The sequence below is a fragment of the Rhizoctonia solani genome, chromosome 6, assembly GCF_016906535.1.
Source record: "Rhizoctonia solani chromosome 6, complete sequence".
Lineage (NCBI taxonomy): Eukaryota > Fungi > Basidiomycota > Agaricomycetes > Cantharellales > Ceratobasidiaceae > Rhizoctonia > Rhizoctonia solani.
This window is the reverse complement of record NC_057375.1, coordinates 1206985-1230253: the sequence shown is the minus strand read 5'-3', so window position 1 is coordinate 1230253 and position 23269 is coordinate 1206985. Positions and strand designations below refer to the sequence as shown.

General features: G+C 48.5%; 7 protein-coding genes across 7 annotated transcripts; 4 read left to right on the top strand and 3 right to left on the bottom strand.

The window, feature by feature from the left end:
* Positions 1 to 186: 186 nt before the first annotated feature.
* RhiXN_05823 (Zf-rbx1 domain-containing protein) lies at positions 187 to 3645 on the top strand (the record flags this gene model as incomplete). Its single annotated transcript, XM_043325639.1, has 4 exons — positions 187 to 495; positions 554 to 1430; positions 1602 to 2832; positions 2895 to 3645. 4 exons carry the CDS (start codon positions 187 to 189, stop codon positions 3643 to 3645), a joined length of 3168 nt encoding a protein of 1055 aa, XP_043181071.1.
* A 63-nt stretch (positions 3646 to 3708) lies between these two features.
* On the top strand, positions 3709 to 5707 carry RhiXN_05822 (Zf-rbx1 domain-containing protein; the record flags this gene model as incomplete). Its single annotated transcript, XM_043325638.1, has 6 exons — positions 3709 to 3753; positions 3801 to 3834; positions 3884 to 3955; positions 4010 to 5475; positions 5535 to 5545; positions 5605 to 5707. The coding sequence occupies 6 exons, from the start codon at positions 3709 to 3711 to the stop codon at positions 5705 to 5707; spliced, it is 1731 nt and encodes a 576-aa protein (XP_043181070.1).
* A 322-nt stretch (positions 5708 to 6029) lies between these two features.
* On the bottom strand, positions 6030 to 7899 carry RhiXN_05821 (uncharacterized protein; the record flags this gene model as incomplete). The annotated part of the gene is made up of 7 exons (XM_043325637.1): positions 6030 to 6695; positions 6752 to 6790; positions 7315 to 7430; positions 7505 to 7568; positions 7639 to 7670; positions 7723 to 7774; positions 7837 to 7899. 7 exons carry the CDS (start codon positions 7897 to 7899, stop codon positions 6030 to 6032), a joined length of 1032 nt encoding a protein of 343 aa, XP_043181069.1.
* A 4274-nt stretch (positions 7900 to 12173) lies between these two features.
* RhiXN_05820 (exosome complex exonuclease RRP45) lies at positions 12174 to 13161 on the bottom strand (the record flags this gene model as incomplete). The annotated part of the gene is made up of 7 exons (XM_043325636.1): positions 12174 to 12273; positions 12321 to 12458; positions 12513 to 12595; positions 12654 to 12693; positions 12754 to 12851; positions 12907 to 13009; positions 13067 to 13161. 7 exons carry the CDS (start codon positions 13159 to 13161, stop codon positions 12174 to 12176), a joined length of 657 nt encoding a protein of 218 aa, XP_043181068.1.
* Positions 13162 to 14094: 933 nt separating this feature from the next.
* Positions 14095 to 14446, top strand: RhiXN_05819 (ribonuclease T2 family; the record flags this gene model as incomplete). The annotated part of the gene is made up of 2 exons (XM_043325635.1): positions 14095 to 14181; positions 14234 to 14446. The coding sequence occupies 2 exons, from the start codon at positions 14095 to 14097 to the stop codon at positions 14444 to 14446; spliced, it is 300 nt and encodes a 99-aa protein (XP_043181067.1).
* Positions 14447 to 16140: 1694 nt separating this feature from the next.
* On the bottom strand, positions 16141 to 16851 carry RhiXN_05818 (myosin regulatory light chain cdc4; the record flags this gene model as incomplete). The annotated part of the gene is made up of 7 exons (XM_043325634.1): positions 16141 to 16192; positions 16242 to 16302; positions 16350 to 16388; positions 16443 to 16508; positions 16568 to 16711; positions 16779 to 16791; positions 16849 to 16851. The coding sequence occupies 7 exons, from the start codon at positions 16849 to 16851 to the stop codon at positions 16141 to 16143; spliced, it is 378 nt and encodes a 125-aa protein (XP_043181066.1).
* Positions 16852 to 17103: 252 nt separating this feature from the next.
* On the top strand, positions 17104 to 23046 carry RhiXN_05817 (cytochrome P450 family protein; the record flags this gene model as incomplete). The annotated part of the gene is made up of 21 exons (XM_043325633.1): positions 17104 to 17162; positions 17217 to 17258; positions 17309 to 17412; positions 17462 to 17625; positions 17684 to 17879; positions 17972 to 18141; positions 18172 to 18209; positions 18368 to 18591; positions 18642 to 18790; positions 18838 to 18868; positions 19457 to 19649; positions 20275 to 20430; positions 20738 to 20895; positions 20981 to 21113; positions 21220 to 21489; positions 21543 to 21679; positions 21732 to 21850; positions 21930 to 22040; positions 22092 to 22368; positions 22605 to 22686; positions 22797 to 23046. 21 exons carry the CDS (start codon positions 17104 to 17106, stop codon positions 23044 to 23046), a joined length of 3063 nt encoding a protein of 1020 aa, XP_043181065.1.
* Between the last annotated feature and the right edge of the window lie 223 nt (positions 23047 to 23269).

The following is a 23269-nucleotide window of genomic DNA, read 5'->3' as shown; positions in this document are numbered from 1 at the left end:
GCAATTGAGAAACCCCCTGAGCATGGTACATATGTACGTTGTGTGACGAGTGACGACGACGAGTGAACCATCTTGCTTATTGTTTTGCCGGCTCGTATATATCAGAGTTACGTCTGAGTAGGTAAGACATAGTGACATTTATTGGTTTTGCCACGATTTGAACTGGACATTATTCTAGGCCCGACAATGAGCGGGAGTACGGCGGCTCAGTTATATACGTACGTTCCAGGGACGAGTACCCATACTTTCAGCATGAACTACTCGAGCAGCGACAACAGTACTTACCTGACGAGCTCTGTCGGGGCTGGTCCATCGACTCAGCCGAGCACAAATCCCAACGGCGAGAACACACCAGGTTCCACCAAACGCCCATTTCCTTGGGCATCATCCGAATCTCAAGAACGGGATAAACGCCCCAGGAGTGGCAGTGGCAATGGCAATGCCGCTACCAGTGCAATTCCTGACGACCTCGAGGAGACGATGAGCACCGACGAAGTGAGCTTTGATTCATGACTGACTAATGACGAATTAATTGGAATTGTTTCTGGTACAGTCGGCCTATGCATCTGCAGCCGAGTCTCCCAATCCAAATTTCTCACGCAGTCCAACAAGACCTGACTGGCCATTGTCGACTGTCGATGATCCCGAGACTCGTGCACCAGCTGCTGCACCGAGAATACCTACTCCAGCGGCACTACGATCTTCTTCCCCACTCCATCTTCCTAATTTGTCCCTCTCCAGCCAATCAGGGTTCAGGCCCGTTTCGCCCCCCACGACGACGACCACTAGCGCCCCATTGCGACTTGCCTTGCCACCACGTTCCACATCGACAAACAATGTTGCTTCATCTGAACCGCGAGCCCAACCACTTGACCTCGGTTGGTTGACCCAGCAACTCGACGAAGCTCTTCCCCCGCCCCGAGACCGGGCGTTCTCGCTCAGCTTCGGAAGCGCGAGCGTGGATAGCGCGTTGCCACTCCCGCAACACAGTAGAGCTGGGTCCACCCGAGTACCGTTACCGTGGGTCGATATTGAAGGCGAGAGCGTTGGCTCCAGTTTACTTGCTACGTCCGAGTCGGTCTCTGCATCACTCGAGCCTGGGTCGGGATCTGGCTCCCTCGGGCCCAGTTCGATTGCGAGAAGTGCTACATCATCACCAGGGGCAGCGTCGACCGTTCGCTCTGATCATTCACCACGTACCATCGCGCCTGCTAACCACTCCCCGCCTGCTGTAACCGCGACAAGACGCCCTCTTTCACTCAACCTCCTTAACTTTCCCCTTGCTCCTGGACCAGACTCGCCTTCGACTGCATTCCCCACCTCAGCATCCCCACGAACTTCGGCGTTTGATCTTGCTGTGACTCCGCCAGGCAGTGCCTTGCCGAGTTTCGTGGCCCGGATGATGGAGGTTGACTCGCCCGTCCATAGTGGTGAGTATTTTTATGTTGATGGCTTTGATATCTTGTGCACGGTTGGATGGGTCTCGCATAGTTGAAATGAACTTCTCATAAATTGGGCTCGACTGAAGACGCTTCATGATTACTTTTTGATAATGTTTATTATTACTGTTTATATTTTCTGACATTTTTGGTTTCGCTTAGGTGGAGATTCGTATATTTCATCTCAAGCAGAACTTTATACTCCATCCGCAGATCGAACAGAAAGTTATGTCCCATCCCCGTCCCAAACAGGAACTTTTGTCCCTTCAGAACCTCAAATGCCATACGGCCCGCCCCTGCCCCAAACAGAATCATATCCTTCGTCACCTCAACTGGATGGCGGCGATGCATCTCTGGACGCACTCAGACGATTCATGCGGCAGGAAGGCACGGCCCGAACTGGTCTCGTGCACCAGGAGAGCTCAGAATTAATGGAGCATCAAGGCACCGGATTGCTACGTCAAAGCGAGAGAGGAAATAGCAGCAGCGTCAGTCCAAACCAAGCGCAGGCTGGCATGGCTGTGGGATCGTACTTTCCCCCGGTTGAAACGGATGAGCGCCAGCCACACGCTGGTGAGGTGCTGAGGGGTGTGCCGTTATCAACGAGTGGTCATGAACAACAGCATCACCTAGAACAAACCCCACCTGAACATCTTCCTCAAATTGGCCCCGAGCAATTATCGAGCTATACTCATACCGAGGAGGTACCAAGGAACGGCCATAACGAACAACCATCTCGAATAACCCATCCAAGCGAAGATTCGACCTTCGAATCGATCTACTCGCGCCGTTTGACTGAGTCAGGCGCTTCACTTCCTTCGCGGCCTTCAGACTCTGGGGCTTCCCTGCCCTCATTTCGGGCGTCTGTCAGTCCCGAGCCTGGTCGGATGAGCTGGTCGGATTTGTTTGGCCCGAGGACACCCGAGACAGGAGGGTCAGAGGTCGCGATGGGTACCAGAGGGTCGGAGATTAGTACGGGCACCAGAGGGTCTGAGACTACAACGGCTCTGAGGTCATCTGAGGCCACGATGGGTACCGCGAGCACGAGGGAGACGGATACTGGGATGGGCACAAGACGACCAGTAGACATCGCCACGACTACAAGTCGTGTAGGTGTGAGAAGCGCGTTGACTAGGGCCGTCAGACTTCCCGGGTCTGAAGGCCCAGCTCGGCTCCACCTCGACGCCCTACCTCTTGAAGATCGCACAAGCGCTACGAATTTGAGTCGCACACCACCGGTATCGGACAGCCACACTACAATGTGGTTCGAGGACAATGCCTCTCGTCCACGGCGAACATCGAGCGCTCGGTGGACGGATCTATTCCCCGAACCACTACTTCACCCGTCCCTATCGTCCCGCGACCGACCAACCGAACCCGAATGCCTCCTCCGGTCTCTGTTTCCTCTACGGACAGTACACTTTTCGACCCACTGACGGGGATGAGCTGGAATAGGAGCCCCCAGGCCACTCCTGACCCTTCACCCACATACGATGCGACATCTACCTTGGCGCGATACCAAACCTTTGCACAGTCTATCGACGAAATAAGGCGGTCGCCTCCGCTCCAGCAGAGCGCGCCACCAGAACCGAGCTGGGGAGGGAGCGGCAGTAATCGTTCTTCATGGGCATTTCCTCGCCACGAGCCACCTCAATACCACCCTTCTCCGCCAACAGACGGGAATTGGCTACGTGAATGGGAGTCGCAGAGAGATCGAAGGTCACGCGCGGCTCGGGAGGATTATATCCGTCGCCGGGATTCTGATTATAGCCACAATGATCGACGACATGATACTGGATATACCGGCAACGAAGAGGTTCCCAGACGACCGCCAATGGCTCAGCTGAGCGACACGCAGGCTCAGGGGCAGGGGCAGGTATGGCCCGACTTTGTGGCTCGTTCTCGCCCTCATCCACGCCCAATGACGCGCGCTTCGCTTGTGGCTACTGGATTCGCTGATAGCGATCTTTGGCCTGAAAACGATGAATCCAATACACGATTGTGGGGCGAGATCCCTCGTCCGGCTCGACGGCCAGAAGTTCTTCCTGCCCGGTCAAATGATACAGCTGCTCCTATGCAGTTTTTACCGGGAAACCATGAGGGCGGAATGGTATTTACCGAGTCTCCTCCCTCACTACTCGAAGGATTCGACGATCCTGGATATTCCGAGCCGATACCTGGGGCACTCAAGGACCTGAGCCGATAAATTTTAGATCTGCGAGTCATGTGCTACGTGCCTCGTTGGTGGATACGTCCCGCCGAGCGAGTGATGGACCGACTCGGCCTTTACCGCCAGCTGAATCCGAGAGAGTTCGTGTGTCTTCAAGGGAAAGGTGGGAATCCCATCTAACTCGTTCTCAGGTTCAATTGGAACGGGTCCGCCAACTATTGCACAGTGAGTGGTTAGGTACTGAAGGGACTCCAGGTATTCATCTTGTTATCAGGATCCCACGATCCGAGAGAAAGAGACACTTCTAGACGCCACCCGCCAGAATCGCCCACATATCATCCCCACAGTAAGTGGTTTTACATACAACATTTACGTCCCGGATTCCTACATGCGTCTTCAGGACGGAGCTTCTTGTCACCGCTTGACAATGAAAATCCCCCGTCCAATATGTCTTCTGACTCACGCCGATCCTCTGTCTCTGCAGTGGCGTGGCCCCACCCTGGAGCTACCGAGGCGCCTCCACCACGCCCCTTCACAATGCACGAAGGAGATCGACCCGAATGGCCATCATCCGACACTCCGACACGTAATAACACTCTAACGCATGAATTGATGAGGGCTTCCTCTCTACGCGGACGTCGCCGTCGGACCCTCTTGCCTGAGTCTGCTTCCCGTAGGGATTCGACCGGATTTATGCATTCGGTGAACAATGCGCTCAATCAGGTTGAATCCGGGCTTCTGGAGCTTAGTGCGCTTGCCAACGAAGGAAACGATCACACGCATCATTATGGCCCACAGCATGAACCAGGACCTACGCGGCCCCACAGCCCAAGCCACTCTGGGCACACGGGGTGGGTGTATGAACCCACAGAGCGTAACCCTACTCCTCCTCCGACGTTGCCTCCGTTTGAGTTTTCGTCGGCCCAACGTACCTCTGGGTGGCCTGCCGAACGATACATCCATCCTGCTGGTGGGTCGAGCGGTCTGGGATCAGAGCTACCTCTCGAGTATCCCAGTCGCCGGACGCCTACACGTGGCCTGGACGGGTATCTTGAGCAAAGGCAAAGTGCGCGAGACTCCTCGTCAACTCGAGGCACACGAGCATCTTCTTACGCCAACGAGGGCTCTTGGAGATCGAACGGTCCCAGCAACGAATGGTGGTCAAATGATGTGCCCCCTCCCAGCCTGCCCTCACATATGCCTCTGCGTGATCGGCTCTTGTTCCGTCCCTCCGGAGGCAGCCACCAATCAGTAGCGTCATCTCGTCAGGCAGAGTCAGGAAATAACCGCAACAGTAATATGGGATCCTCGATCCAAACGCAGTCCCCCTCGGCAACTTTCGGAAGATTACACCGTCGACGACTTTCGCCTCCAGCGCCCCCGCATCAACCTTCTGTTTCATCATCTCTGCTACGCCCGTTCGCAAACCAGAACAATTCGACTTCGCCTACTCGCTCCTATTCCCGGTTCTCCCACTTTCTTCCTCGACGGAATTCTGGTCGTGGCGGTGGTGGAAGCAGCGATGACAACGACGAATGGCATCACGCCGAGCAGGCCACTAGACGGTTCTTCTTACGATCTCGTGGGCGGACCAGGCCTCAGCCGCCCAGTGGAGATTATCTGCGAGATGATGAATTTGATGATTCATATGAAGGCTTACTGCGGTTGGCGGCACGTATTGGAGATGCTAAGCCTCGCGGCACACCTGCAGAAGTGATTCGATCGATGTTATCGTGTCGATACGGGGACTCGCCAGAAGCCAGGGCAGAGGCTCGTTGCCCAATTTGTTTAGATGACTATAGTTCAGAGGATGTTGTTACGGTGGTCAAACGTTGTTCGCATTGGTTCCACAGGGAATGTGTTCAGGTGAGCAGCAAGTTTTTGGCTTGTATCGGCCCCTGTTGCTAACTTAAAATACTATCCAGCAATGGCTCAGGTATGCTTCATTCATGTATATCTGATTAGCATCTTGATTCTGATATTTCTATTTGACAGTAATTCTCGCACTTGCCCTGTTTGTCGAGGGCAGGCCGATGGCGAGGAATCAGAACCCCAAGCAGGACCAAGCACTCGTGCTTCTGACAATTCTTGGGTGTAAGATTAGGCTCACTATTTGTTCTCTGCGGTTTCTATATGCTCTTTCGTCATCGACCCTTTTATGTACATGTATGTTTTCAGGCATGCGTTCTCTCGCATGATTCGTTGTATAGCACGATCCAGCAAACATAGATCTTTTGATTGAATAATGAACGCAAACAAGTCGCCTGCATACAACGTAGCTAGCACCAATTAATTATCTCGTGCATACAAACAATACAAGAATACATGGTAGAATGAAAAAATCATCCAGGCCTTGGCTCAGGCCTAACCCAAAAAAGAAATAAGATAAATCATCCGAGAAGTATCCGAGGATCTAAAAATCATGGCGGCAAGGGGAAATTGACAGGAATGGAAGAGAACATAGTTCCCGTTACAGTGTCATCTAGTTCGTATACGGTCATGCCTCCTCTTACTCTCCCCACATATCCGAACATACGCTTGTACGGAGCCTGTCTGTCTAGGATCTCTAGTGGATGGACTTCGCCTCGTTCCGCCGGTTGCATGTAGCTTCGACACTCGAAAATGACAGATGCCAGCTCATGATCTGTCCGCAAGAAATGCTCGACGATTGGAATGAAAGCAGCGATGACCGAGGTCTTTGGTGGAAATTCGTGGGTAACTGCCATCATGGGCTTACGAGCATAAATGCTCCTCTGGGTTGGAGAACTAGGGCTCACATTGAGGTCGGGGTCGGGCGGAACACCAAATGTGTGCCGGGCATGGACCTCCCGACCATCATCGGATCGAGCGAAAGACATGTAATGCTCGGGTGCTGACATCATCGCATGAGGTGCATGCGGGTTGGGCGACCTTGGAGGGGTTGGGATATGAGGACTGCCAGTGCTAGGAGTGGTCACTACACGCAGCTCGAGAGTACCGTCGAGGGGCGATTCGTTCATGAAATGCTGCAATAATGCATGTAGTGTTGGATACGAGGTGGCCAAGTCCAATCGGTAGAGCACTGTGCGATAGTCGTTCATCATTATCTAGCATATTAATTGGATCAATTTTCATGACGCCAGCTGTGATAGGGGGAACATACGTTTAGCGCAAGAGATTGGGATGAGATGGAGCTAGAAGTCTATCAGCCAAGACGAGGGAAGTTAAGAAGGATATGAGCGTCAAGTGAATGGCAAAGCCATCATTTGGGTTAGGGGGTCAAAAGGCCGCAAACAAGTTGCGCAAGTGACAGACAACAACAGGATGATCCCGATTCAGAAAAAACAATCTCCAGAGGGCCGGCTTAACTCGCTTGCTGTTCGGCACGGAACCGAACAAGGGGGCGGCCCATTTTCCAGATCCATAGTGGTGGGAAAAAGCAATCGATAAACCAACTCTAACTATTTGTTATCACATAACTTTGCTTTTGCCTGACACTGTTTGTATCGGTGCTTTTTGTAATGCCTCCACAATGTCCTTCCCAAGCACGAACACGATGAGGGTGGGTACCACAAGCCAAACTCTTAATGAATAAAGGCATGAGCATGACATCCAGTGTGTGCTATTAAGACTCACCCCTATTCGCATTTGGATGAAATTAAGGTCATTTCGGATGTTAAAAACGGTCCAACTCCGATTATTATGGCGGTTGATTAAAGGACTCACATTCGGTAAAGCAAAAAGGATAATCCATTTGAGTGGAGGGTTGTGACTAGTACACCACGAGCAATAATAATCATTTAACCAATATAAGACAGTCTTGGACAATGTCATTAATGCACCTGGAATTTACACGCAGCCGAACAAGTTAGAATCAGGTTAAATTGAACCGCAATAGTATTAATCCTGGACTCACTGGAAAACCCAACAAGCGGGGCAACAGAAGAAGGACGGATGTGCACGTAGTAGACGTATGCCAGCTGTTCCATAACAATACCATGTAAACCCCACCTCGACTTTCGGAGCGGGATTTTTGAAACTTTTACTCACATTCAAGATTGTTTCAAGCACATTCATCAATGCTATTATCAAACTCAATTAATTCAAACTCAAAGGTGTTGATATCAAGCTCACACTGGGCATTCGCAAAGCCGTCTCCTCGTGTGAACGAGGGCCATCCGTATACCTGACCAAAAGCAATGTATGTGAGCTGTGTATTCAAAGCAACATAACGGTGCTCTCACGTACATAATCAATCTGAGCGTAAAGCGCGTATGGTTTCCATATCCAGTGTAGATCACCTCCAGCCATTGATCGAGGTCTTCAAACTGGTGAGTCTATTTTGGTCCAATTCTGAGTGCAAATGTTACACGTTTACCTCATAAAACAGTAGCCAACATCCCATGCAATGACAAAAGCACTGGCTATGTACCAGAACGATATCCATGCGCGACTTCTGGGGTTTTTTCCGGTCGTTCTATCCATGGTTGCTGTGTTGAAAGATCGTCACCAGGCAAACAAGTTATCCAATTAAGAAAAGCGGGGTGCTGGATCACGTGCTTTAGAAGCTCTATGTCGCTGATCGAGATGCTCGGAATATTCAGGGAATTCATCGGGACATGCGAGTCTCGATCAGATATCCATGTCTCCCCTCTCACTTCTAACCCTGGCTCTTGAAGTGAATCTTATTTGAGGAAGTGTTTATTGCTCCAGTAGGACAGAAATGAGTCGATGAAGAGAGAGCTTGCGCTAATACCTTCTATTTTCTAGAAACATGGCTAGTTCAACAGCAAATATCCACACTAGTATTTTCAAAGGAGTTCACACAAAACTCTAACTCAGTAGCAGGCAACACAATCCCGGATTATACATGCGGGTGTCATGCACAAAGACCCTAGCCATCTCTTGATCTTCGTTACAATCGATCTAGGAGGATGAATTCGTGTGGAGCTCTGGGTTGAAAGTTGGCGTGTTCGGGATCTCGTGTTGCCCATTGATGGTTATATTACGCCACGTGTTTATTAGTGGCTGCTGGGTGTACGTGTTACCAGGCCGTCCATCCCGGCCATGCTAGACGCCCAAGGAATGAGGTTTGGGGTTTATTGATATAGCGACAAGGTTGATACCTAGTTGCTGGCTTATTTAGTGCCTACGAATGCTCAGGCTACCCAGTACGATAATCTGAGTAGATATGGCATTGTTTCGTCTTTGAAACAATCATCAATAAGGATTTAAATTTATTACTTCTCTACCATCATCTTGACATCAGATAGACAGACGCCGATTCATCCGGCGAAGCAAATATCAAAGTATACAGGTCTACCTATACGAACCTAGGCCCGGGTTGCTCTGGATGATCCCCAAAATAGTTACGACAGAATTTGTCTCGTAATTGACCTTGCTTCTTGTGATGGCATGTAATTAGTAGGCTCGAATATACCCAAGCTCAAGGTTAGAAGCACATAGTCTCAGGATCCTTTCTGCTGTCAGATATGCAATGCTCATAGACGTCTGTCCCAATACCCATTCCACGTTGCATGGCCAGTACATACCTTGTGGCATGAAGTCCTCCATAGACTTGTACTTTGTTGGATTGGAGATCTGAAGCTTTGGTTTCTGCAGTCTCGACTACCTGACATTCTAGAGACACCAAACTGGTGTCTGACTGGCCACCTTGCACATTTGAGAAGCTACGAGATCCGTCGCCAGTAAGCATTTATTTACAAAGCAAGCCCTCGTAAGCAATGGGCGTAAAGTACTGTTCTGGGTCTACCCTAGTTGAATTTGATTGAGGCAAACCCGCAAGCTTCTTGAGTACTGATATAGGTAGGCATTTGCTGTAGCACAACGCCACCAATATCTTGTCTTAACCAGATGAAGTGAGGCGTGTTGCTTGCTAAAGCTGGCGGTCGAGGATCTCGCGGCAATCGGTCCAATCAATCTCTAGAGGGGTTAGCCGAACATATTCCACTACTGAAAACGTTTTTTTTTTCCTTTCGTTTCCTTTTCTACCATATATGCATGTCTTTCGGGGTCACTACGAAATCCCTTAAACTTGCATTTGAATTGAATTGTTATAGGGGACATACTAACCCCGAAAGCGGTGGTGTTCTCAAAGCCGATGTAAACAATATATAAACTCTGGTTCCCGTTATGATTAATGATTTTTTGCGCATTTTTCAGATACTGACCAAGCATTCAATCGTATGTTTGACTTGAAATACGAGTCTGTATATCGATAACCCGATAAGAAACCCCTTTTGTTGATCCTGCACCTGATCGAGGTGTGCCGGATTGTGAAAGATGCGAGCTGATTGAAGAGCCAAGAGTATCCAAGTGAATAGCGCACGCACCCTACGAACTCCATCGAACATACCCATGATTTCTTTTGAAGTATTGGTTGGTTGGTCCAACAGCGTGGGAACTCATACGTTATGGAATTGGGCAAGGTATTACTCCCGAGCAAAGAAGTACTACTCATTTGAGGATAGTGAGGTTTGCGTCTATTCCAATCCAACGGATTCATCGGAATATCCCATCGAGAAAATCTGCCTTATATCCAGTACTCACGAACAGCATAAAAATTGCCAGTTCTGGTAGCTTAGCTCCTAGGATCCGGAAGAGGAGCATCCGGTCGCTCACAGCACATGCATTCCCACTATTGCATCGTAGCACCGGCTGCAGAACACTTACATAGAACCCACTCCCAAATGAATGGATATTCAGCCGAGAAACTCCATGTGTATGGGTTTAAGAATTGTGTCCAGAAGCTTAAGTGTTCTACAAGCGAGAACATATGTGTTCTCTAAATAACTAATTTTGGGGCATTGTAGATAGTTTAAGAATATACTTGTGGGGTATATAGATATTATTTCCCCTTTAACTAGGAGGCAGCCATAAGTGTAAATACGCAAGAGCTCTTCTCCAGTTGAATCGACGAGGTGTCAAGACCCCACAATAACCGGGTTCAAAGAAACAGGGTGAACACCAAAAGTACAGAATTCCACATGACTTCCAGATTTTGTAACTACCCGCGCCTGGGAACTCAGAATTCGCAGCTCGTAGGCACATAGGGATAAGCTGGGGTTGCAAATTCATGGAAGTGTTGGTTGGATTCTGGCAGTACTCAGCATATAATGCGAGATTTGTTACGTCCACAAAATCCACACTTCTGGTGTTTACTATAAAACATCACCCGATAGCCCTGTTTAATGGATAAAGCGCTCGAAAACGCAAAGATCGGGGACGGCATTTACATGAGCCTCATGGCATGACTAATTAGGGCTGGCCAGGGACATGTTCTTCCTTATATAGTAACACGGAATTAGTATTCCTGGTACCATGTGGTACAGTAGCACGCAAGTAACTTATATCGATCGCGATATGTGCCTTCATGTATTTGTGCTAGTAAGCGGCTCGACCAGTAATTCAATATGCTCAAATGTTAAGCATTAGGACATAAAGATATAGGTATTGAAGGACCAATGCGTCCTGCGTCTTTCAATAAACAAAAATACCCTCAACTAGTTGATTTTGGGATCGTTGGCGTCCAGATAGAAGTGTGATTTTTTTGTGTCCGTTTACCCTTGATATCGACTCGCTTCTGAGACAAATCACTTCGCCCCGCTCTGGATTACCCAGTGTAAGATACTCCTATATCAGGCGTTTAGTAGTCTGCCCGACTTGTAGTTTAGTATAGCTTTGCACCAGACTATCATTGGGCGTGGTGAGCCAAGTTTTAATCCAGATTGTGAGCTCGAGATATCAAATCAAGCATTTACCTCAATGATATAGAGCGGTTTCCCATCAATATCTTTCGAGTTTGTTTGTGGGGCGATGTACTTCCGAGAGTAGACGAACCACCCAAAAGGGGGCCTTATAGTACTTTCAGTGGAATGGATTAGCAATATGATCACACAGAAGTTTTACGTGAGATCAGAGAACAAGTTTGACAAAGTCTACTCAGTACCGTGTTGCAAATGCACCCGGGCGTCAACCCGTTAGGTGTTCGGCGGGTGCCATTCGTAAGATAACTATAAGTATAAGGTGACGAAGGGGTCGAGAGAGCACCAAAGTTTGGCTATAGTCATATAGAAACTAGCGTTCTGATAGCACAACAGTAGATTATGCGAACAAGTTGTGTGTTTGCCAGTTTTAGTTCACTGAGGGTAGCGGCCCTGGGAGCCCAGATGGGAAAGAAGCAAGGTATTCACCAACGTCAGTGCTCTTGAGTTAGATTCTGATACTCAGATGTATAATACACACGATTCTAAGGTAGCTAAACCAATAGAAGTTGCTGGAGAGACTAAAGAGCCAATGTTGAAAGTACAAGGTTCAAGCAGCAGATTCCAATGTAGAATTATGGGCCTAATGATCATAGATGATGAAAGTCGGTTTCGAATTACTCCACGGCGCATATTTTTAAAGGGTGGACCTATCTATGAGTTTTCTGACTTTAGGTAGAGCTGTGTTCGCTGGGCGAATCGAATTGTTCGGCTCGACTTGGATTTGTGCAATCCAGGCACAGCCACTGATGACGGAACTCCAGCGGGTTTGCAGTCCTGGACTCGAAGTAAGGTTTTAATTTATCGGATCTCAATTACACGCATGGCTAAGTCCTCTTTTAATCTTTTTTCAACTAGAGAGTTTAGCTCTTTTGCTCGACCTGCAGCGATATCGACCAAACTGGTAGAGATTGAGTTTGGGCCTGCTGACTATATAAAACGACTAACCGAAGCATTTCGTCAGCGTCAAGGGCTAATCCTCCAGCTTTTTGAACTGTACACAACTCTCTTGCAGGAGTGAGAGCGAGGCTCAACGATGATAGTGATATTTGCGTTTCGAGGTGATTTGGATCTAATACCGGAAGGCTGTTGGGCCAATACCTCATTAGTATAAAGCATCAGCGCACAATGAATGCTTACTCTTCATCAAGGAATGCAAACGATACACAATATGGGGTATGATGAAGAGATAGGGGCACGGGTGCTCTCTCTTCGGGATCGTGCTATCAAATGAGATTCGTGAGCAAGTACTCAATCAAGAGCCGAAAAGCGGATGCCCACAATGATGACTTCGTCTCCAACTACTTCTACATCAGGTCGTCTGAACATTACAGTGACCTTTAGCCACAAAGTTTCTTTGACACAGTTTAAACAAACGTACCTAAAATGTCTTAAGGCCGTGACAGCTGCGAGGCAAGCGCAGTCTAGCATATTCCCCTCATCCGAGAGCACATGAATAGTAAGGCGTAACGCCCACACCTTTTGGCCCAATCCGAATGGGTTCAACGTCAAGAGCGGTGAGTCTATTGCATACCTGCTGTCCGGCGAGAATACACAAAGCTTCTCTGTCAACGGCCTCACTCCTTCGAATAATCTTTTCAATCATTCGCGTTAGGATAACTTCTTCCTCTGAAGATCTAAAATACGGAAACTGTGAATTGTTGATAGGGGTTCGTATAAATAAATATAAGCACCTCCCGGCATCATATATTGCTGCGGCCATGGGACTGAGCTCTGTGTGAATTGTTACTGTGCCTTCGTAAGGCCTGTCTGGGCGTGGCCGAGTCATTGTGGCTGATACATTTGCTAACGCTCTCACATAAGAGCTCCATTTGAGAACTTCTTCGAAATAGATCATGCACAAATACTTACCTCGTCTTTCCCATCCGACATTCAACCCATCCCAGCGAATCTCCAAAAGTAAGTTCCGGGTCCCGTGCTTGCATCGGTGAACGACCATCAACACGTATAGGAGGAGAAGCTCTCAGTGAAGTAAGAACAAAGTCCGATTGTAGAGTAGGAGGCTCTACTTCACGAGGCATGTCTGAGTAATGATTAATTTCAAGTTTGTCGTGGTCAGACTAAAAGTCGAGAAAGGCAATAGGTTATGTAATTCACTATCCTAAAACGAATCCACGTGACTCAAGTTTTTTTTTTTTTAACATTCAATTTATTACACGGACATGCGAACGAGGCAAACACCGTGTGGGCTAGAGCCCAAAACAACACATGCAACAACCCCAATAATTAAAATAAAGTCAAAATCACGATTCCAGTCCGCCCGAGAGCCAAAAGCTGTAGGGGCCCAGTCCGTATCTTCAATCCACGTGACTCAAGTCTGTGCTTGGTGAAACTGACGACGATGCTCGGCCTCGGCACTATATTTTTAGGACTTGTGGCTGTTACGAAAGCCGCGCCATCTTGTCCAGAAGAACTGCCCTTGTCTTGTTCGGAGAGCTCAAAAGTTTTGGACTCCTGCTGTGCTTTTTCGCCAGGGTTATTAGAATTACTACGAGTCTGGAATAAAGAGCGCCAACAATGGATTATTCAAGAGATACGAACTCTTTCGTGAGACAGTTTGATCTTTTATACAAAGAAACTGGCTAGAGCCTTGGTATGAATTAGATGCGACAATGTGACACATTATAGCAATTGCGGTTCCTCCTACCCGCCAGAGGAAATTCTCCGCCTCGTCGAGGGCTATGCGCGTCATATAGAACCAATGACTAGTGTGACTCGCAAATTAGGATGGGGCGGCGTCTCGTTAGAGGCGAGCGATGATGAGGTGGCAGCGATGTGGGCTCGCCAGGTGAGCCCATCTCCCCATTCTTGTAGCAATTAATATTAAGCTATATTATCAGTGGGAACAAACTGGGTCTTGCATTTCAACATTTGAAACTAAATGTTTCGACAAAAATATGCCACCCGGAGAAGAAGAAGCTTGGAATGATCCTGGTCCGGCCCTCTTTGTTCGAACGATGCATGCATTACAACGTAACTTGATGCGAGTCAACCCGCCAGGTCTGAATGAGGCGAGCATAACACCATTCTCACTCTTCAATACCTATAACTAATTATATCGGGCTATGCAGCCTTCACAAGAGTGGTATTATTTACACTCATATGGTTCACCACACCTAGCGAAATTCGCCCGAGGAAACCAATACCATCAAAAGGACAAAGCAGCAACAACAAAAAGCGGCGAAGCTTGGTTTTTTTGCTCGGCATGAGCGGCGACGCGCTGAAGGAGAAGAGAGCGGGGAGAAGGATCATTCTAGGTGGTTGCATGAGGAGCTTTGAACATGTATCCCAAACAAGCAAAAGTATTGTCACTTTTCCACCTCGGTGTCCTGACCAATCGTGGAACGTCGAACTTCTTGATGCCACACGTCGGCTACTTGCCAACGGGCTGTGTTGTTGGTACATTACCTTTGATCTCTTCTTGGAAGAAAGAACCTTGTTGTAAGCAATATAAGTCGTTTCCTCTTGAGTCGTAACTGGATATCCTAGTTCCTCTTACCTCACTTCATTTTGATTTTAACCACACCATTGTCGCTCACGATGAACAATATTGATAGAATCATAAATGAACCAAATCCTGTTCCCAGAATGTCATCTGGACAAGAAGGCATGCTGTCAGGTATTTTCCTACATTTGCGCGAACAAACCAGCCTGGTGACTGATGAAGACCGTTTGAATTAAAGATGAACCTATTTTGCCTGGCTTCAACGATACCGATTCCATATATGAGGAAAAATCAAGTGGATGTGGAGGTTGTGTAAGTTAATCATAGCCCTGCATAGCCCCTTTCTTTGATATCCAGATACTGACAGACCAATGGGCACTTATCCAGAGCTGTGCGGATGCAAGCTGTGATGGACTCGGTGGATTACAATCCATGATGGCATGTTGCTTTGTCGTGCCACTCGCATTCATGGCTTGCTTCTCTTGCTGATAATACGGATCGGAGGCTATGCATACATACACCCTCTCCATACTCTTATACTTTTCTCTCGGGTTGAAAGGATTTTCCATTTACTGTTTCAGGGATTGTCGGCATATTGTGTATTTATGGCCTTGTAGTGTTAGACAATAGAGTCGCAATCGTGTGGACACAGAAGGCTGGTGCAGAGTTGAATAGTTCACCGTAAACTGGGATGATCGAGTGAAAGGCCCCAACAGTAGCCCAGGTCGTCGTATCCGGAGCGACGGCGGCGAAACACACGGGACCTGCGAATCATTTCCTTATAGCCATTCCCATCTTCTCGCGTGTTGTGTATTAGTGACCCATAAGTGCTAACACACGGAGCAACTCACTACTTGCCCATCATTTCGGGTGAAGGTTGAGCTAAGTATGCTCGCTATTCAACTTCTTCCATTTGTCTACTTCGGCGTGAGTAGGCAGGGGAACAGCCGCCAAGTTCCTCAAGAAAAGTACCTTCTCGGCGATTTCGGGAAAGCTTTATCAGAAATAGCGAGGGTCTACACGCCAATTCAAGGGATTGTACTTGAGAAAATATTGTCAAGAGGGGTTACATGTACCTTGGCGTGCTCTATACCAATTTACGATTAAGCCAACTGAGAACGGGTATCCTACCAATTCCATCCAAGCAATCATTTTGAGCCCGTGTACACAGTGGATTGGTTGCCTTCGCAAAAATCAAGGGTTCTTACAAACAGTTCAGTATACGCTCACCAACCGGAATGTTTAATATAGTAGGATTGAACAAGAACAAAGACAGTTTCACGATACAGTTGGCACAATAAATCATTGGCTGAGGATCATACGAGTAAAGCTCTCGTAGTTTACGTTTCCGTCTCTGGAGGTAACAGTGAGCTCAAAGAATCCCATGTGTAGAGTTTACGTACGGTCCAATTTGAACGCCTTTCAGAAGCTCATCAACCTCTTCGTCAGTCATCTTTTCCCGAGCTGGGTAAGAACGTAACGAAGTTCTCCTGCACCAATGAAACCATTACCCTCCTTGTCGAAGACCTGGAATCCACGAATGAATTCCTCTGTTGCAATCATGAATAAATCAGTAGCGTATAGACACGTAAAGATGTGCTTACCAGGAGTGCCTGCGGGCTTGAAGCCATCGGGACGGTTCAAGATAGCCAGGAATGTTTTATAATCGACTAAGAAGAGAGAATAATAATGAGATATATGTCATCGATCAAAGAGCATATACACATACCTTCGCGCGGGGCGTTGCTGGCAATCTCTGCAACCTCGCCTTGGGTTGGGTTCTGACCGAGGGCGCGGAGAAGATCTCCAATTTGTTCGCGAGGTACAAAACCGGTTCCCCGCTTGTCGAAAAGAGCAAAAGCCTCTTTGTACTCTAATTTACCATTAATTCGAGGTAAGAGTGATGCAAAGGGCCATCCCAGGTCAAATAAGTATCGTACCAGCATTGTCAGCCTAAAGATTATCGGTGTTAGTTTTTTCTTGTTCCATTTTATTTTCTAAATATCATACCATTGTACCTAGTCGTAAAAATTCGTCAAGTTATGGATACAGGTGTGGTGGGCAGCGAGAAGGGTCACGGATCCAACGTATTAGGGGCCTTGCACGTGACTCGTGTTATTGGCTTCAATTTGCAATTTTGTCTCTTACTCGCGCCACGACGCTTTACGAGGTGGAGGGCTTGAACTGCATGTGAGCCATTTCCACATCAATGCGTTGATAAAGGGAGATGTTATATTTTACTCGGAATAGACTACAAAAAAGAATATGTCTACTGGAGAGGCCCAAACCATCGAAGAGTTGACGACAGCCATCTCGACCCAAGGGTATGCTACCCATGTATGGGGGATATTCCATTATACTCACCAGTGGCTTCTCAGACAACCTGATGCAAAAACCAGGAGATACGACCGCCAGCTAAGGTAGCTCCAACGTATTTGTGGGGAGACACTCATGGAATAATCTCACCCAGACTATGGGCAACTGCAGGACAGAATGCACTTGAATCTGCTCGAATACTCGTGGTCGGGTCCACTGCTACGTCCAGTTCGATCATGAAGAATCTTGTGCTTCCAGGTGACATTCTTTTCGAGTTAGAAATGCAAGGTATATTGACCCTGTACAGGTATTGGCCACTTCACTATCATGGACCACCGATCAGTGTCTTCGGAGGACGTGGGGAACAACTTCTTCCTTGAATACAGTAGTATTGGGAAGCCCCGAGCTGAGGAAGCAATCCGGTTGCTGTCTGAATTAAACGATTCTGTTGAAGGCGTCGCCAATACTTCAGTAACTTCAATCCGTCCGGAAAGTATGACCTGGACTCACATATGAATTTTGATAATAGAATATCGAAGAAGTCCTCGAAAAAGATCCAGCATACATTACAGGCTTTACGTTGGTCATTGCACACAACTTGCCCGATGGTCCTTTGCGAAAGCTAGCCTCTTTGCTTTGGTCTAATGTAGCGCATCCTCCACTAGTGGTTGTACGTACAGCCGGGTTCCTAGCCGATTTTACCATTCAGTTACATGAGCATGCGGGTAAGTTCATATCGCATACCATGCTTCTAGATCACCCCTAATACCTTAATTCATACCCTATCGTTTATCCGGCCGCCCGTTGATCCTACTAGTTGTGGACTCCCACTCTGAGACAGCACCCTCCCTCAGGATCGACAAGCCTTTCCCCGAGCTTCTCGAGCATTCACTCTCCCTGGACTTTCCGGCGATGGATCCGACAGACCATGGGCATGTACCCTATGTCTATATCCTCGTGCGCGCGATGCATGATTGGAAAGCAGCGGTGAGTTTTCAGCCTACGTTTCATTGGTAGTGTGGCGTGGGGATGCTGGGTTATCATCCCAAACGCTTGTACGCATGTCTCACCCCAAACCTCCGCTATTGTCCTTTTATCCTAATACCCCGCCCCTATACTAGCCGTGAATCTTTGGGGAATTACATTGATGGCCCCGTTTAACAGCACGACGGGAATCCTCCAACCTCTTACTCTGAGAAACAGGCTTTCAAAGCACAGGTTACGGCGATGAAGGTCAAATAGACGAGGAAAACTTTGACGAGGCCGTTGCACAAGCTTACCGTGCATGGACCCTAACAGACGTGCCGAGAGATATTCAAGCCCTATTTGCCGATGAGAAATGCACTGGTTACCTCAATGCTGCTGGAAACGGGGGTGTCGGGACGAGTCAATTCTGGGCCCTTCTCCGCGCCTTGCATTTGTTCACCGCTGCTCGAGGTTATTTACCTTTAGCCGCATCTATACCCGATATGAAAGCAGATACGAAGCAATATATTGGGTGCAGGCTATGTACAAGCGACAAGCCGATGCCGAGCGCAAGGAATACATAGGGCTCCTACGAGAGGTGGTGGCGCAGACTGGTCAGAGGCACGTTGAGGGTGATGGGGAAGTTCCAGGTATCTCAGACGATGCGATTGTGAGTTTGTCAAGAATGCGCATGGACTCAAGGTTCTTCGTGGTCAGGAATGGGGGGCCTTGAGGCCAGATGCTATTGGTGAGTAACAATTTTGAGTCCATCGCTCGTGGCATTATCTATTCCACCATCTTGCTTCTGGTTTGGGCCTCGATTTGTATCCTGGTGCTGGTCCACCAAGCGGCATCACAGTTCTTGCACCACCCAATCACAGATATTCCTAATCCATGGACACTATCACGCCCATTAGATTTCAGTTTCCAATCTAATCGTTACTCATCCCGTTTCTCCGTGGTACTGATGTATGCTGACCGAGCAACCCTGCGCATATGTTACCACTTATGCACACTCGCGAACTGCATCTGGACCCACACACTGTGGGTGGATATTGGGACCTGGGCTCAATGTGGACACCTCGAAATTGCGATGTTCATTCGACATGGGAATATTCGGTCTCGACTCGCCTGTCACCCACACACTTCCCGGCATTTTTGCGATTCGTGTAACATGAATCAACGCGGGCACGGCAATCTCCCCGACCCTAACACCGACCACGGATGAATGGGATCCATGTCGCATAAACTACATTGTATATGCGGCCTCGATCGCCCACTGTAAACTCGGTGCTATTATTTACTATTGTGCCCAACGTCGATTTTGCGCGTATAGCCCAGTCCTTGGCTATTGCTCCGTCCGGAACTGCGACCTTCGCTGCACTTGGCACGCGTTTTGCATTCGAAACTACCCACGGCCGATCACCTACCCCAGGATCAGACGAGGATTACGTTCTACTCGAGCAATGCTTCAATACATTGATTGGTGGTGATGCTGGTGAAGAGGGCAAGATAGCGCTGGGCGAGCTGTGAGTAGGACCCTTAATTTGGTTTGCCTTGCCTCGAGTTATCTTCGTATTGGTACACCGGTTTGTTGGTTTACCTCACGTCACCTCATCGTGGATTGAATACGATTCAATCTTTTTGAGTCTCAAATCTTCGAGAGTTGGCGAGCGTTGGTTGGACTGTCGTTCCGGTGACGGGAGTAACTCTCATGCGGCCGTTGGTCCGACTGAGATCTCGTATCCTACGCCAAAGATCATATTCCTTGATACACCCTTCTTTTCGAGCCATTCACTTTTCCGCTGATTCTTCCAAACTGGCCCTTCACGCCTTTCGCACCTCAGCCCCCATCCAAAGCCCACTAATTGACGTGCGGAGCCGATCGGGGTGGCTGGTGTAGAGCCGAAGCCGATTATCCGTCAACCCGGAGATGGATGTCGGAGTATTTCATGCATATTTCAAGCCCGCAAATGCAGGGGCATGAGGGAGAGTTATGGCGTGGGAGGGATTCTGGCAGATGTCCTTCTACTGTCTTGGCATGGCTGTACAAGCGAAATTACTGACAAGCCTTTTTTTCTTTTCAATTGCCGCCTATTGTGGGCCGACCACAATGGCATGTGATTGATTCCGACTCAAACTGGGGTTTGCTAGACACCGAGCACCAACGGCCGAATTGCCAACAACAGCGGCGCTAGTAGGAGGACTAGTTGCTCAGGAGGCGATCAAGGTTATCACTCGACAATACATACCCATCGACGGGACGTGCATAATCGATCTAGTCTCCTCAACGACAGCCACGATTAAGGTGTAAGAGAGATATTGGCTGGGTCTGGGCGCGATGAGGTACGAATGAATAGGGGCCGGTAGTTGTAGGCTAGTCGAGAAATATGATAGACCATGAAAGGCATATTGGTGAGGGACAGGCACATGGTTGAACCCAGGAAGGGGCAAGGAAGACCCACAAGAACGGAAAGCACGATACCAATCTCAGCAAGACACTCCGTTTCTCCGTCGGTGGCGCGAGTCGTATATAATCGCAGTAGGCTAGAAAAAGTTGAATGTGTGCCTCCCATGGTTCCTGTCCGAGTCTTTATTCCCCTCTGGTGCTCATTAGCGCCTGCCTTTGTGCGCTCGTTATCCGCGTTATTTCCTGGCGCATTCGACGCGGCCGCCTGCCAGCTGGTCCGCCAGCTCATCCGATATGGGGACATGTCGACCTGGTCAAGTCTCCTAGGTTGCATCTTATTGCTGCGGAGTGGACGAAGTCATTTGGTAAGGATTATTCGCTTCGCTCCCACATAGCTTGCGATTTCTTTATCTTTGGTTGCTTACCTTCCAATTTTGCTGGGTTTAATAGGAAATTTAGTCACTCTTCATTTTATGGGCACAAATACGGTTATTATCAATTCGGCCGCTGACGCTGTTGAATTGCTGGACAAGCGTGCTGCTTCGACAAGCGGACGACCCCGTGAAGTGATGATGGGAGACGTGTGAGTCTAATCCTTGCGGCTTCCTTAACGTTGACGTTGACGTTGACATTTGTCAAAAATATACCTAATCTGACCACAACATCTATTTGCATTTGGCCGCTGATAGCATGGGTTACAACACATCGGTTGGTCTCCATCAACCCGATGAGCGATTCCGCAAGCTCCGCCGGGTCATGGCGAGCGCTATGCATGCCACGGCAGTGCGAAGTTACCAACCCATTGAAGTTAATAACGTCAAGTATATGCTCCGCCGAATGGCCGGTTTGGGCGGGAGCATGTTGACAAACAATGACAAGGTGAATACAGCCAGCGTCAACCAGGCGATGGGAGTAGGCCATCCTGCGAGCTCAGCGCAGCCAATGTCGCTTGTTCGAGAGTAAGTGGGCTCTCGCTCAAAGACTCAACTAGTGCTCATTGCCCCCACTTTAGAGCGGCCACTCGATTTATCCTGAACGTAGCTTACGGACACGAAGTCAAACCTCATGATCCTTTCATCGGCCTTATTCATGCCGCCATGATGAAGATCCGGGAAGGGAAATATCCGATTGTTGAGGCATTCCCATGGCGTATGCACATCACTTCCTCTTTTGGCCTAATTTGACTTCCTTCTACATCCAGTGGTCAACCTTCCTCGGTGGTTACCTGGAACTCGATTTCTTCAAGTTGGGGCCGAAGGACACGCACTGCGGGAGGCATATGCCGGAGGCCATTCGAGCAAGTTAAGACCGAAATGGTTCGTATTCCCATCCGCCCTTGCCTGATATGTATTGGTTTTAATACTGTCATCAATCAGCGTGCTGGAACCGCTCGCCATAGTTTCGTATCCAATTCTTAGCAATCAAGGGTGGGCCCGACGAGGCGACTGCACACGACCAAGATTTGATCAAGTGGACTGCGTCGGCAATCTTTGTTGGGGGCAGTGACACGGTATGCGTCATTCCCGTTTTACTTCCATAATGTTCGCTCAGCTAAAACGAGGGGAAAGACTGTGGCGGTGATCAACACTTTCCTCCTCATGATGGCCGCAAACCCGGGCGTTCAAAAACTTGCGCAGGACGAAATCGTGAGAGTATTAGGAGCCAAAGGTCATATTCAGGAGCTCCGGCTACCGCTGGTACTGAAGGAGAGGTCTCAACCAATGCATGTATTATTCCCGTTCCGGAGCGTTTGCCAGGATTCGAAGACCGACATCAACTGCCATATCTTGAAGCTGTATTCAAGGAGGTAATGAGGATAAACCCTGGCCTGAGTATGGGTAAGTTTTATGTTCTACATTTAGAACAAAGTTGCTTTTACGCTGGTTGGATACTGGTGATATGTCGTGTGCATAATACGATGACCACCGGCATTTGGGTCGGATTCGCAGAGGAGAATGGGCAGCGACCTTGTGCACTGCTTCTTCCTTGAAACTCCCCTGCTCATATAGAGGCTCTAAATGAGCCTCTTGCCACTCTTCATGAACGACAAAGTGCTGAGTTCGGATTCTAATAGGCTTGCCGCACGCTGTTACACAAGAAGAAATATACCACGGCTACACCTTTCCGGTTGGAACTATTATACGTGCGAATCTTTGGTATGTGCTTCGCTTGTTACGGGCAGAGGTACTTAATCTAACTATTTCTCTTCCTTTCTACCTCCGAATGCCTGCAAACTATTTCTTGGCTACTCAACCAATCAAATCAGGGCAATCCTCCACGACCCAGCACTCTATTCTTCACCACACACCTTTGAACCCAAACGACATCTTGGGCCACATGCGGACCCTAATCCGCTGCGGTATGTGTTCGGCTTCGGTCGTCGCATTTGCCCTGGCGTGCACCTCGCTGCCGATCAGCCATGGCTTGCTATGGCGGGCATTTTATCCACGTTTAACGTAGTAGGAGGAAAGGGGTTGATCGAAGAGGCTAAGTTGCGGACCATGGGATATGTTTGAATTTAATGGGATGACCAGGTGAGTTTAGCATTTGATATTTGATATTTGGCGGCAACTGTCACGGTGCGGTTGTATGCGTTTTTTTTTATTTCCGTCATTCAACTGGAAGGGACGTTTGACTAACGAACGAATTCCGTACGATATAGCCAACCCAAGACACTTCCGTTCTCGCTTGTGCTTCGGCAGGTGCTGAAGATTTGCTCTAAGCGCCACCTCCCTCAAT